At 42.5% G+C, this 14,891-nt stretch overlaps 1 protein-coding gene across 1 annotated transcript in view; it reads left to right on the forward strand.

Moving 5' to 3' along the window:
- LOC126268058 (carboxypeptidase B-like) overlaps positions 1 to 14,891 on the forward strand; it is a 90,808-nt gene that overhangs the window by 30,689 nt on the left and 45,228 nt on the right. Inside the window, exon 4 of the mRNA XM_049973492.1 lies at positions 6,484 to 6,789. Within this exon, the coding sequence (XP_049829449.1) occupies positions 6,484 to 6,789 (306 nt within the window). The remainder of the gene's footprint in view (positions 1 to 6,483; positions 6,790 to 14,891) is intronic.

Below are 14,891 nucleotides of genomic sequence, written 5' to 3' on the forward strand. Positions count from 1 at the left end.
GGGCCAACACCCGCCATCATGGTGTGGGGAGCGATCTCCTACACTGGCCGTACACCTCTGGTGGTCGTCGAGGGGACACTGAATAGTGCACGGTACATCCAAACCATCATCGAACCCATCGTTCTACCATTGCTAGACCGGCAAGGGAACTTGCTGTTCCAACAGGACAGTGCACGTCCGCATGTATCCCGTACCACCCAACGTGCTCTAGAAGGTGTAAGTCAACTACCCTGGCCAGGAAGATCTCCGGATCTGTTCCCCATTGAGCATGTTTGGGACTGGATGAAGCGTCGTCTCATGTGGTCAGCACGTCCAGCACGAACGCTGGTCCAACTGAGGCTCCAGGTGGAAATGGCATGGCAAGCGGTTCCACAGGACTACATCCAGCATCTCTACGATCGTCTCCATGGGAGAATAGCAGCCTGCATTGCTGCGAAAGGTGGATATACACTGTACTGGTGCCGACATTGTGCATGCTCTGTTGCCTGTGTCTATGTGCCTGTGGTTCTGTCAGTGTGATCATATGATGTATCTGACCCCAGGAATGTGTCAATAAAGTTTCCCCTTCCTGGGACAATGAATTCACGGTGTTCTTATTTCAATTTCCAGGAGTGTATTTCCAGCTTCGGATTGTGTAAGGTAATGAAATTTGACCCCCTGTGTTAAAGTATCTGGTCCCCAGTTTGCGCGTTGTCCTCCTCACATAGTGAATGTCCTATATAAAATATTGGGAGACTTTGGTGGTATACATTTGGCCAACGCAATTCCGTCTTACCCGTAGAAATGTGCGTGCAGATTAGTATATAATATACTCGAGCTGTAAGTTGTAAAATTGTAATATCTGTAAACTGAAACAATTGCTGCTCTCGCTGTAAAGTCGAGTGATAATGTTTAAAATAAATATGAAATCAACGGTCATCAATCTTTAACATACCTTAAAAATCACGAAGAAGTCAAGTTAAAGGAATTTATTTAAAATAAAAGCTATAGAATGGAGGGACCCACAAATCAGCGTGTGAGCCCTCCAGCCCCTTGCCCAGTATCGTACAGGAAGGGCTCGCCCTTTAGGTAGCGCTTTCAAGCTCCTCTCCCCAGTTATCCGTTGCGCAATTTTGATTCAGGGCTTGACGACATCAACTTTCATCTGGCGTCCCTAGGCAAGGAAGTATAACGGTAAACTTTCAATATGATACCCCTCAAGTATTAGCGCAACAGGATCATCGCTAGATCGATCCAAAAAGTTCGCGAAGTTTTCAGACCACTTAGTAAAAATAAGAGTCTGAATCCATCTACTATCGTCGAAAGATAAAGACATTCTGATATGAGATACCATATTCTAATACGCAATACTGTCGCGTATTAGGATATCCATGGTATAGCATGTTAAGAGTAAAGCATTTAACGCTAGAAACCTAGCGCTATAGCTATGCTGCTTGGCTTGAACAATTCACTATAGCGAATGAAAGAGTACTTTGTGAAAAATATGATTTTGTTGCGTTGTTGTGGTCTTCAGTCCAAAGACTGGTTTGTTGCAGCTCTCCCTGCTACTCTACCCTATGCAAGCCTGTTCATCTCAGAGTAACTACTGCAACCTAAATCATTCTGAGACTGCGTACTGTATTTATTTCTTGGTTTCCCTTTACGATTTTAGAGTAAAAGTGCAAGTGAACTTGGTTCTTACTTTCGACATCATAATTCGAAAATTAAATAATTACCATTTAGATTTGCACCAATGAACTGAATGGCTATTCGATTGGTTACCATCTCCTGCATTTGAAAAACGAGTTTCGTGAAAAATAAAATGTTGCTAAAATATGACTAATCAAGAATCAATTTCTCATCGAGATAATAACATTGTCTCAGTCCCATAAAACGAACGCCCCTAACGTAAGTTGCATGAATTTTGTATAAAATTTTTCAGCTTTTTAACTTTTAATATAATAGTTCTTATATTATGAATGAAAACACACACAACACTGGTGACAAATTCTACAATATTTGTTATTTATTTCACAAAACGGTTTTGCTGTTACGACATCAACACGTACAAAGATAAACTTGTGGTGCAGTGAAATTTTGTAGGACCAAAGATTTGAAACTAGTGCACCTACAAAGTATCTCCATTTCCAGAGATGAAAATAATGAGATTCAGGAATAAAACAAGAGCAGTTATTTCAGTGTCAGTGTGATGTAAGATTATTTAACTAAGATAAAATGTGTGACAAATTAACTAATGAACTATACACAAATAACAGACTGTGCAGATGGCTCTGAGCACTATGGGACTTAACATCTGAGGTCATCAATCCGCTAGACACACAACTACTAAAACCTAACTAACCTAAGGACATCACACACATCCATGCCCGAGGCAGGATTCGAACCTGTGACTGTAGCAACAGCGCTAGTTCCGAACTGAAGCGCCTAGAGCCGCTCGGCCACACCTGTACAGGAATTACAAAAAAGTAAATTGAACAATAAACATTGGTGAGATGGTCGTCTTATAGGACTGAGAGAATATCATTATGTCGAGGAATAACAAAATAGTCATGTCTTTAACAGATCATAAAATACACTCCTGGAAACTGAAATAAGAACACCGTGAATTCATTGTCCCAGGAAGGGGAAACTTTATTGACACATTCCTGGGGTCAGATACATCATATGATCACACTGACAGAACCACAGGCACATAGACACAGGCAACAGAGCATGCACAATGTCGGCACTAGTACAGTGTATATCCACCTTTCGCAGCAATGCAGGCTGCTATTCTCCCATGGAGACGATCGTAGAGATGCTGGATGTAGTCCTGTGGAACGGCTTGCCATGCCATTTCCACCTGGCGCCTCAGTTGGACCAGCGTTCGTGCTGGACGTGCAGACCGCGTGAGACGACGCTTCATCCAGTCCCAAACATGCTCAATGGGGGACAGATCCGGAGATCTTCCTGGCCAGGGTAGTTGACTTACACCTTCTCTAGCACGTTGGGTGGCACGGGATACATGCGGACGTGCATTGTCCTGTTGGAACAGCAAGTTCCCTTGCCGGTCTAGGAATGGTAGAACGATGGGTTCGATGACGGTTTGGATGTACCGTGAACTATTCAGTGTCCCCTCGACGATCACCAGAGGTGTACGGCCAGTGTAGGAGATCGCTCCCCACACCATGATGGCGGGTGTTGGCCCTGTGTGCCTAGGTCGTATGCAGTCCTGATTGTGGCGCTCACCTGCACGGCGCCAAACACGCATACGACCATCATTGGCACCAAGGCAGAAGCGACTCTTATCGCTGAAGACGACACGTCTCCATTCGTCCCTCCATTCACGCCTGTCGCGACACCACTGGAGGCGGGCTGCACGATGTTGGGGCGTGAGCGGAAGACGGCGGGCTAACGGTGTGCGGGACCATAGCCCAGCTTCATGGAGACGGTTGCGAATGGTCCTCGCCGATACCCCAGGAGCAACAGTGTCCCTAATTTGCTAGGAAGTGGCGGTGCGGTCCCCTACGGCACTGCGTAGGATTCTACGGTCTTGGCGTGCATCCGAGCGTCGCTGCGGTCCGGTCCCAGGTCGACGGGTACGTGCACCTTCCGCCGACCACTGGCGACAACATCGATGTACTGTGGAGACCTCACGCCCCACGTGTTGAGCAATTCGGCGGTACGTCCACCCGGCCTCCCGCATGCCCACTATACGCCCTTGCTCAAAGTCCGTCAACTGCACATACGGTTCACGTCCACGCTGTCGCGGCATGCTACCACTGTTAAAGACTGCGATGGCGCTCCGTATGCCACGGCAAACTGGCTGACAGTGACGGCGGCGGTGCACAAATGCTGCGCAGCTAGCGCCATTCGACAGCCAACACCGCGGTTCCTGGTGTGTCCGCTGTGCCGTGCGTGTGATCATTGCTTGTACTGCCCTCTCGCAGTGTCCGGAGCAAGTATGGTGGGTCTGACACACCGGTGTCAATGTGTTCTTTTTTCCATTTCGAGGACTGTACATACAAATAAAATATACTACTGAGATTAAGCAGGTAACTTAAGCAGAGGTGATCGTTCGAACTATTTTTTTCAGCACGACAAGATAAATTATAGTAACTAATATAAAGGAAAAAGGCTGCGTGTGAGTAAGAGGAGTAATTTACAACACGGCCTGGATGAGATTATGAAAGGGTACCAGCAGTTAGGAGCGGTGAATAAGGGAGCTGTGTCTCGTCATTCAGAACTAAGCTGGGGCAGATGGACATATGTATATTAATTTCCACTATTTCAAGACAGTTCATCTTCCTTCCCTTATGGATGTAATATAATACTTGAGGTTGAACCTTGTAACTATGTCCTTTAAGCAGATGGTCTGCAAAAGTAGGATCTCCTTTTCTAAGTTTCCAACTTCTGCGATGTTCCTTCAAACGGGTGCACATTGCCGTGCTAGACTGACCTATACAGAATTTTCACAATTAAAAGTAATTTTACATGTTCCACTCTTTTCCAAGGATGCAGTTTTATACATTCTACTCTTTTGCAAGGCTACAAAAAATTACTTTGTATAATCACGGCTGCTTCAATTACCTGATAAATGTCACCAGTATAGCTTATCTGTTTGTAATGTAGGACCTATTGAAAACAAGATTGGTTTGTTCAGCCACGCCCTTGAAATAGGTCATCGATGTTTACTGTTTAGTTTATTTTCTTCGATGAACAATTTCTGTAATTTGTGTACAGTTAATTTCTTAATGTATCACATATTTTATCTTAGTTAAACAAACTTACGTTGCAAGTACACTGAAATAATTTCTCTCGTTTTATTCTTAAATCTGACATTGTTATTTTCATTTCTAGAAATGGAGAAACTCGGTAGACGCGCTAGGTTAAAATCTATTCTGATGGCTCTAAGTTTATATGCTGAAAGTCAATAAAATAAAAAATGGTTTAAAATCTTTGACCCTACAAAATTTCACTACAGCCATATTTATCTTTGTAACTGATGATGGTGTAACAGCCAAAAACGGGTTTGTGAAACAAATAATAAATATTGTAGAATATTACGCCAGTATTGCATGTGTTTTCATTCATAATGCATAAAATATTCTACCAAGGAATGACGGAACAATCAAGGTAGTCTGATAGTTCTCTTAAAGAGTACAAATAATACGTACCTGTGTTGTATTCATCAAGACAAGAGAAGCTACCAAAAAAGGCCACTGATACCTACCATGATGGGAGCATAAATAGTATTGGCCAGATGACCAAACCGAAGTCTAATTCAAGAAGTGACGTCCAGACACTTTGACGTGGAGCTGCTAGCGCAGTGATGCTAACACCTCCTTAGGACCACATCTAGCGCTAGCACTACATATATCGCGAAGCTGTCAACATCCAATACTTCCGTGTATAATGTTTCACTGATATTAATTTCCTTTGTTGTAGTTAATATGTCGCTCTGTCATGATAATATTTTGCGGCTGTAGCGCAACATTGGCATTAACAGGGCGAAAGTGTTGCACCTGTTTGCGACGTGTTTGTTCATGCCAAGAATGCACGATGTGCGAACAGTTTTGTTTTGTCGACTGCTTGTTTTCTAAATTAAGAGGGGGATGTTTCTGCTTCGTTCCCCTGTCTTTTTCTTGCAATAAGCCATATTATCACTGGGTTGTTTTGAAAATCAGTCTCACGTAAACACAATTAGTTTGTTTTTATATTTACCCAGACACGTTTGGACACCTATGTGTCATCTTCTGTGGATCAAATTTTTATTTCTGTAAGGTACAATGTCACATTAATAATAATTTCACTGCTATATACCTAAGAATTACAATATGTGTAGTTTACTTTGTTTTGTTCAGACGCTAACCTTAAAATTACATCGCTAACTAAACTGTATTATTATACACCGGTTTTACTGCACTTTTTTTTTTTTTTTTTTTTTTTTTTTTTTTTTTTTTTGACAGCATGGCATCTGCAAACTAGCCATGAAGAAAATTAATAAGTATTTGTAAACAACTGTTTCGAGGGTAGAGTTTATGTAAGTTTCTGTACTTATTTTTTGTCCTGTTTCGTGTTTCTGGTTGGTGTCTTGATCAACTGATATTTAGTGCACTGTTTTCACTAGTTTTCCACAAGTTTCCTTACACTATTGCCAACAATAGTCATCCTCTCCACGAAGGGCTCTTTGAAAATAGAGAGCTGAGGACGGAGAACAAAGTTTCATGACATTCGTGTTCTGAGTGCCTTGGCTTTCGTCTCCCACCGCTGTCTGGTGATGATGGGCGCACGCTGTGCTGATTTTGGGGAGATGTAAGTTCCACAGACTTCACTAGTACGATCCATACTCTCAGCTAATTGTCTACCGAGGCAGCACTGAGGATGATACAGGCATATCCTTATACCGTACATTTACTTATTATTAAACAACATCCCTTTTATCATGATAGTATGCTCTGACCTAATGTTATATGGTCTGTGCTCTCCTCCACGGTTTTACAGATTCTCCAGTACATGTCGGATCTGGCTTCAAATTACTCCGACATGGTGGCGGTAGAGTCCATCGGGAACAGCTACGCAGGCCGCGACCTGGACATCATCAAGATCTCCTCCGGAGGTGACGACACCAGGCCTGTTATACTGATCGACGCGGGCATCCACGCCAGGGAGTGGATCGCGCCAGCTGCTGCCCTCTACGTCATCAACCAGCTGGTCGAGAACGCTGCAGAAAGCGCTCTAACTGACAACGTCGACTGGCACATCGTTCCCGTGCTCAATCCCGATGGTTACGAGTACACCTTCAAAGAGGTAATGACACCAGAAACCAGAGGGGACTTATACACTCTACGAAAAAAAGGCGCACCATCAAGGAATTATGCCAAGGGGACAGAAATGACAGATGTGATGTACATGCACAGACAAACAAATGATTACAGTTTAACGAAAATTAGATCATTTTTGCAATCGAAAGAGCTCCACAAAATGAGCACGTTAGTAACACTATAGTACACTTCTAGCCCTTATGAAAGCAGTTATTCGGCTTGGCATTCATTGATAGAGATGTTAGGTGTCGTTCTAATTTCTGTCCAATAGGCGCATTAAATAATCAAAATCCCGAGCTGGATAGAGGGTTCTGCCCATAATACTCCAAACATTCTCAATTGGGGAGAGATCCGGTGACCTTGCTGGCCAAGTTAGGGTTTGGCAAGTGCGTGACGCACAGCAGAAACTCTCGCCATGTGCTGGCGGCAATTACCTTGCTGAGGTGTATGCCCAGGATGGCATGTCGTGAAGGACAACAAAACGGGGCGTAGACTATCGTCGATGTACCACTGCGCTGTGCTGTGAGGGTGTTGTAGATGACAACCAAAGGGGTCCTGCTACGAGAATAAATGGGTATCGAGACCATCAGTCCTAACTGTCGGGCCGTGTGATGGACGACACTCAACTTCGTATCCATCGTTGTCCAGGCCGTCTCCAGACACGTTTCGGGTCTGGAATCTCATTGACTGGATTAGAACTGTCTTCAGTGATGAGTCCCGCTGTGAACTGAGCCCCGATGACCAGAAAACAAAAGTCCGGTGAAACCCTGGAGAGCAGTGGCACCCCTACAGTACTGCCCGACTGCCGGTAGCCAGGAGTGATGGCCTGGGCTGCCATTTGTTTTCATAGCAGGACGCCTTTTGTTGTCATCCGTGGTACCTTTACAGTACAGTGGTACTCGACGATATTCTACTCACCGTTTTATCTTCCTTTATGGCAAGTCATCCTAGGCTTACATTTTAGCAATATAGTGCCAGGACTCACATGGTGAGAGTTTTTACAGCTTGTCTTCGTGCGTCCCAAAGCCCACCTTGTTCAGCAAGGTCGTCAGATCTCTCCATAATGGAGAACGTTTGGAGCATTATGGGCAGGACCCTCCAACCACCTCCCTCACGAGAGCATCTAACAACTCTGTCAATCAATATCAAACCAAATAACTTCCTGCATAAGGGACAGTGTGTAGTAGTTCCATTAGCGCGATATTTAAACTTTTCCCAGTACAACGACTATTCGTAAAAGAATATTTCTGTAGATGATCATTTCCCTAGGAGAATCCACAAGAATTACATGGTTTCTCGGGAAGTGGCAGGGGAGGAGATAAAAGCCGCCTGCCAGCTCCTAGGCAGTCAGTTCATCAGCCTACCTAATGATGGCAAGGGTGGATACTTGCCGAAATATCGTGGCCATAGATTAGATTAGATTAGTTAGATTAGATTAGTACTTGCTCCATAGATCATGAATACGACACTTCGTCATGTTGTGGAAAGTGTCAGATTAATACAAGGTGTCTATACAAGATATTACATTACACAAAATCTTACATGACACTTACCATTCTTAATTTTTTGTTTTTGTTTTGTGGGGGTTGGCGAAATTACCCACTTACTACATCGAAAAGTTCATCTAGTGAGTAGAAGGAGTTGCCATTAAGAAATTCTTTTAATTTCCTTTTAAATGCTATATGACTATCTGCCAGACTTTTGATGCTATTAGGTAAGTGACCAAAGACTTTCGTAGCAGTATAATTTACTCCCTCCTGATCCAAAGTTAGATTTAACCTTGAGTAGTGAAGATCATCTTTTCTCCTAGTGTTGTAGTCATGTACACTGCTATTAGTTCTGAATTCGTTCGGATTGTTAATAACAAATTTAATAATTGAAAATATATATTGTGAGGCTACAGTGAAGATCTCTAGCTCTTTAAATAAGTGTCTGCAGGATGATCTTGGATGAGCTCCAGCAGTTATTCTGATTACGCCCTTTTGTGCAATGAACGCTCTTTTACTCAATGATGAGTTACCCCAGAATATGATGCCATACGAAAGCAGAGAATGAAAATAGGCGTGGTAAGCTAAGTTACTCAGATGTATATCGCCAAAATTTGCAATGACCCTAATAGCATAAGCAGCTGAACTCAAACGTTTCAGCAGATCCTCAGTGTGTTTTTCCAGTTCAACCCCTCAACAATGCATACACCTAGAAATTTTGAATATTCTACCTTAGCTACCGATTTCTGATCGAAGTCTATATTTATTAATGGTGTCATTCCATTTACTGTGTAGAACTGTATATGCTGTGTTTTGTCAAAGTTTAATGAGAGCCCATTTGTAGAGAACCACTTAATGATTTTCTGAAAAACATCGTTTACAGTTTCACCAGTCAATTTTTGTCTGTTGGTGTGGTAGCTATACTTGTATCATCGGCAAAAAGTACCAGCTTTGCATCTTCGTGAATACAGATTAGCAAGTCATTAATATATATTAAGAACAGCAGAGGACCCAAGACCGAACCTTGAAGCATCCCAGCCTTGATTGTTCCCCAGTTTGAATAATCACCCGTTTTTTGCATGTTATTTGAACTGCTTGCTTCAACTTTCTGCACTCTTCCAGTTAGGTATGATTTAAACCATTTGAGCACTGTCCCATTCATACGACAGTACTTGAGCTTATCTAGAAGTATTCCCATGATTTAAACAATCAAAAGCCTTTGATAGATCACAAAAAAATCCCAACGGGTGACTTCCCGTTACTCAGAGCATTTAATATTTCATTAGTGAAAGTATATATAGCATTTTTCGATGAAAAACCCTTCTGGAAGCCAAACTGACAATTTATTAAAACTTTATTTTTACAAAGGGGTGAAGCTACTCTACAATACATTACTTTTTCAAGAATTTTGGATAAGGCAGTCAGAAGAGAGATTGGGCGGTAGTTGTTGACATCAGACGTATTCTCGTTTCTATGCAGTGGTTTAATAATGACATACTTCAGTCTATCTGGGAAAATACCGTGCTGACATTTGGTCATTTACCACAAACTATTCCGTAATCTAACCCTGTCCCCTGTAGGACTGAGATGTACGTGCTGAAGAATATTTACAAATTCTTCATATTAAAAAATACTGGTTCTTGAGATATAAAATTGTAAGAGGCCTTTCGCAGTATAACAGGCGTCTATCTTCAAGAGTCTGCAATTTATGTTTCTCAACATTTTCGTGATGCACTCCCATAAGTCATACAATCCTGTGGCCATTCGTGGCATCGTTCGTTGTATAAAATATATGATCAGGCAAACATCCGAAACTGGGAAACTTATTAGTAGAATAAAACATCCGCTTCAGTTGCCATTAATTTTGTATTTATTGCACTACCGGTTTCGAATCCTAAAGCATCGTCTTCAGGTGTCACGAACAGCGAACGAGAGAAGCTGCTAGCGTACAGGAACTGTGGGATTGACATAGCAAAATAAACGTAAACCCATGAAAAGTGATGTTCTTATGAAAACATAAATATGTGTCAGTCAGGCCAATCTGTCACGGGGAGGGGAGGCGGACATAGCCACGTCAAACAAACGCATAGGACTAAAATGAATACGCTAACATAGAGGGAGGGATCTGGACAAAAAGACCTCGATAGGAAATAAATAAATAACTGCACTCACACGTAGGACCAGCAACCGGGTTGCCCTCATCGACAGCACTACACTGAAGTGAGTAAAGCAGAGACGGACCAGAAGCCAGCTGACAGCGGCAACAGGAGCGACCGACACACTAGCCAATGAGGTGGGAACCACAGTAGATAGCCGAGAAACTGCGGGACACAGGGGCTGATTCGTGTGCTCGCTTACATAAGTGTGGTTCACAAGATCGATACAAAATAGAACTACAAATGCAAGAATAAATATTCTTACAAATCAGCGTGACAGAGTGCCTCAGGGTAAAAACGTGAAAGATAAAAATACAACTAAAATAGAGGGCACAGATAGTGGGCAAAAATATATCTAAAAACTGAGCTATAAGACGACAGGTGAAGTATCGTAGGAGAATAATATCAACCGTTAACATCGGTAGTCATGTATGGCCTCGTCTTAAGGAGCCAAAACAAAGTTTATAAAAAGATTAGTCTGGTTTAAAGAGATACACGCAACAGAAATAGCAATCTACACATATAAAACAGCACGGTGCATCCCCACAGTACCAATACGTAATAAACGTAAGCGAGAAAAAAAGGGAGCTATAGACTAGAACTACCGAAAGCGAGAGAGAAGCTAAGCCTACATGTAGTGTACGAGAATACTCTAATCAGGGTACAGTAGGATTACGTTAAAATGAAGTAATACAAACCATATTAAATATATGGAAGTACAACCGTTGAGACACTAAATATAATAACATATAAACCTAAGTGTTCAGCAAGAATCCCTGAAAGTCAACGTGACAGAACACACAACAATAAAAAGATAAAAATAGCGGTAAAATAGGGCCTACTGATAGTATAAACAAATATATTAAAAATTAAAGTAATACGACGAGTTAATGTTTGTCCAAATTCCTCTCGCTATATCAACGTCTTTGTTTTAGTCCCATGCGTTTATTCTATGTGGGTGTGACCCCTCCATTACTGGCTGCTCCAACCGCCATACATTTATGTTTCCACAAGTGCACCAATTTTCGTGGCTTCACTTTTCACTTTCAACCTCATAGTCCTTATACGTTAGTAGCCCTCTTGTTCGCAGTTGGTGGCACCACAAGATTAAGCTTTAGGCTTTGAAGCCGGTAGTGCAGTATATAAGAAACTAATGGCAAATGAAGCGGATTTGTTTGTTCAGCTACGGGCCTCACACGTTTGAGAAGTATTCGAAGATGGGACACACAGAAGTTTTATGAGCAATATTTTTTGTAGACTGACGGCATTTACCTAGTATACCGCCAATGAACCCAAGTCTATCATCCCCCCAATCAAAGACTGAGCTTAGGTTATCATTCCATTTCATATCACTACAAATTGTTACTCAAATATTTGCACGAGTTAACTGATTGAAACTGTAACTCAGTGTCTTATAAGACACTACTTTTTCTACATTTTGTGCAGTGCACAATTACACGTCTATGAACATTGAAAACAATGTGCCAGTCTTTGCATGTTGAAATCCTATGGCGATCTGACTGGACATTTGTGCAGCTTTTTCAGATTTAGAATGGGGGGCTAGCCCCGCCAAAGGATGCGTCCGTGGTGGGCGTGCCAGGCCTATCGTTAGCCTCTAGGATGGTTAGAGGAACCGGATGTCGATGCCAGCGGCGTGGAAGTGTGGTCCCAACATGGCGTAACCCATGGACAGTGTCCCGCAGGGCATCCATAAACTTCCTCATATAGCCGCCACGCGTTGTTACGTATGGTCGTCATTTCATTGCAGATAACTGCATCATCTGCAGAACGTCTGAGGTTATTGTTAATATTGTCTACCAGGTCGTTAAGATGACAATATGAACAACAAGGGTCCGTTCACACTTCCCTGGCGCACACCCAAAGTTACTTTAACTTCTCCTTACTATTCTCTATCCAGAACAACATGCTGCGTACCCCGCCCCCCCCCCCCCCTCCCTGTCCAAAAAATCCTCAATCCAATCACTAATTTTGTTAGTTACCGCATATAATCGTAATTTTTTAACAAACGTTGGTTAGGGGCGAGTCAAATGCTTCTCTGGACTGAAAATATACTGCATGCATATGATTGACTTGATCCACGAATCTCAGGATGTCTTGCGTGAAAACGGCAAGTTGAATTTCACACGATCTATATTTTCGAAATCCATGCTGGTGCGGTCATTCTGCTCGAGATACCACTCTGAAATAAGTTGGCATCTGTTATACTGTTTCCAGTCGCGATTTGGCACATACAATCAAACTAAAGGATCTTAAAAATTTCTGCCTCGAACATAAGTGATACACTCATTTTAAACAGCTAAGCAAGTCTGTGAAGTCGCGCGATTGGAGCTCTGCCTAACTTCTCGTCTTGCAGAGAATTACTTCAGCAGAAAGATCTTAGACACTTTCAAGCTATTGGAACTGTGTAATGAACGATTCCATAGAAACGAAATTACTGTTTGGTCTCGTAACAAGGGCGGATGGTTAGGCTTACATATTAAATGGGAGCTACCCGTCTGTCTGTTAAAATATGGAAGTGGTCGAATTGGCACCACCCATTCGTCTATGCGACACATTTTTGCCATAAAAATATTGTTGGCTGTTGTAATGTTTGCTTTTGGTTTCCACAAATCGCGCATCTGCTAACTAGATGCATTTTGTCTCCTCGAGTGTCCTCTTCCACGTTCACGACACCAGTGAATTATAATAGAGGCGGCGAAAGATTATCCTTGACAGATGGCAGCGCTGTTATCAGCTTTCAGTTGCAAAGTTTCAAATGGCTGCAGGAGAAAACATTATAGTCTCCTATACAGCTTTGACAATACTGTCGTGTTGCCGCAGAGACGTACCAAAATGCAGTGCGTGATTGATTCAGGTGGATGCTGCATGGAGCGACCACATGAAACCCACTGCAACTGTCAGGGAACTTCTTTCGCCGACTTTACTATAAAACGTGCTAAAAGAGCAATTCCGCTTGGAATCCCACGTTGTTCTCCACAGTGTAATACCGGCAATCTACTACTACTAATGTGAGGCAAAGCACCTTCCGCCAGACCTAAAGTAACCTCCTCTAGATGTTCGACCCAAACTACTTCACACCCCTACAAGTCCCCAACATTCTCTTCATCGAGCTATGTACTACCGCTCTGCAAATTACGTTTCTGGAGAACGAAGCTCTCCTCTATAAGAATCAACCTGGATTCCTTACGCAGAGGTGTTGTAAAACTCATCTTGCTCTACATGTCCATGAAATCCAGAGCGCCGTACACAGAAACGCCCAGGTTGATACCGTGTTCTTTGACTTCTAGAAGGCATCTGACACAGTTCCATAGCGTCGTTTAATGAAGAAAATGCGAGCTTACGAAGTATCAGACGACATTTGCAACTCGATTCACAACTACTTAACAAATATAACTCAGTACGTAGTTCTTAATGGCACGAATCTGATAGATTTAGAGGTAACGTCGGGATTATTGGAGGCCACTACTGGTTATAATTTACAGGAGTGATGTAGTTGAATCAGTCGGAAGGTCTATGAGGCTGTTCCCAGACTATGCTATCACCTACAGCGAGGTTGGAACCCCAGATAAGTGTAACGAAATGTAATAACCTGTTGGGTATCGACGATTGGTGCAGGCACTGCCAGTTGACCCTCAAAGTATTGTATATAAAGAGGCAAAGAAGCCTCGGTTCGATCACTGATAACAAGACACTTCGGAGATACCTAAAATGGAATAACCATCAAAACTGACAGGAAGGAACGCAGGTTACAGGCTGAAATTCATTGGCAGAATCGTAAGGAAATGACGTTCAACAATGAAAGACGAGCCTTACAAAACGCATGTAAGACCATGTTGGTTGTTTTTCACTAATCTGGGACCCTTATCATGTTGGATTGTTAGATAATGTAAATAAAATCCAAGGAATGTCACGTTTCGTCATCGCATCGTATAATAAGTGAGAGAAATTCTGCTTAGATGCTCAATAAAGTCCGGTGATACACACTGCAAAACAGACATTATACATTACAGAGAGGTTTACTGTCGTATCATGACTCGGACAACGCATTATTTGCTCCCGCATGCATCTCGAGAAATGGCCAAGACGAGTCCATTGGCTGACTACTGGGCCACATCGCTCGGCTGCATTTTTCTTAAATTGCAATGTGCGGAAAATAATGTATCAATAACAGAAACGAGCTCTCCACACCTTGTCTGTTTCCCATAGGTTTCTCTCCACGGTGAGAAATTCGTTATTGTCAGGATAATGCGTTACGAAACACCTTTCTGCTGTTTTCCTCGAGCTACATCATTCTGCATCATACGTTAAACGCATGTTTACAATTTTCTGTGGCAAATGATGCTTCATTTTTGACAGCCAATCGCAAATGTAAATCTCCATCCCAGATTCCTACTTACTGTTTAACTAAATAGGACTACCAACGC

Source organism: Schistocerca gregaria, chromosome 4 (assembly GCF_023897955.1).
Source record: "Schistocerca gregaria isolate iqSchGreg1 chromosome 4, iqSchGreg1.2, whole genome shotgun sequence".
NCBI lineage: Eukaryota > Metazoa > Arthropoda > Insecta > Orthoptera > Acrididae > Schistocerca > Schistocerca gregaria.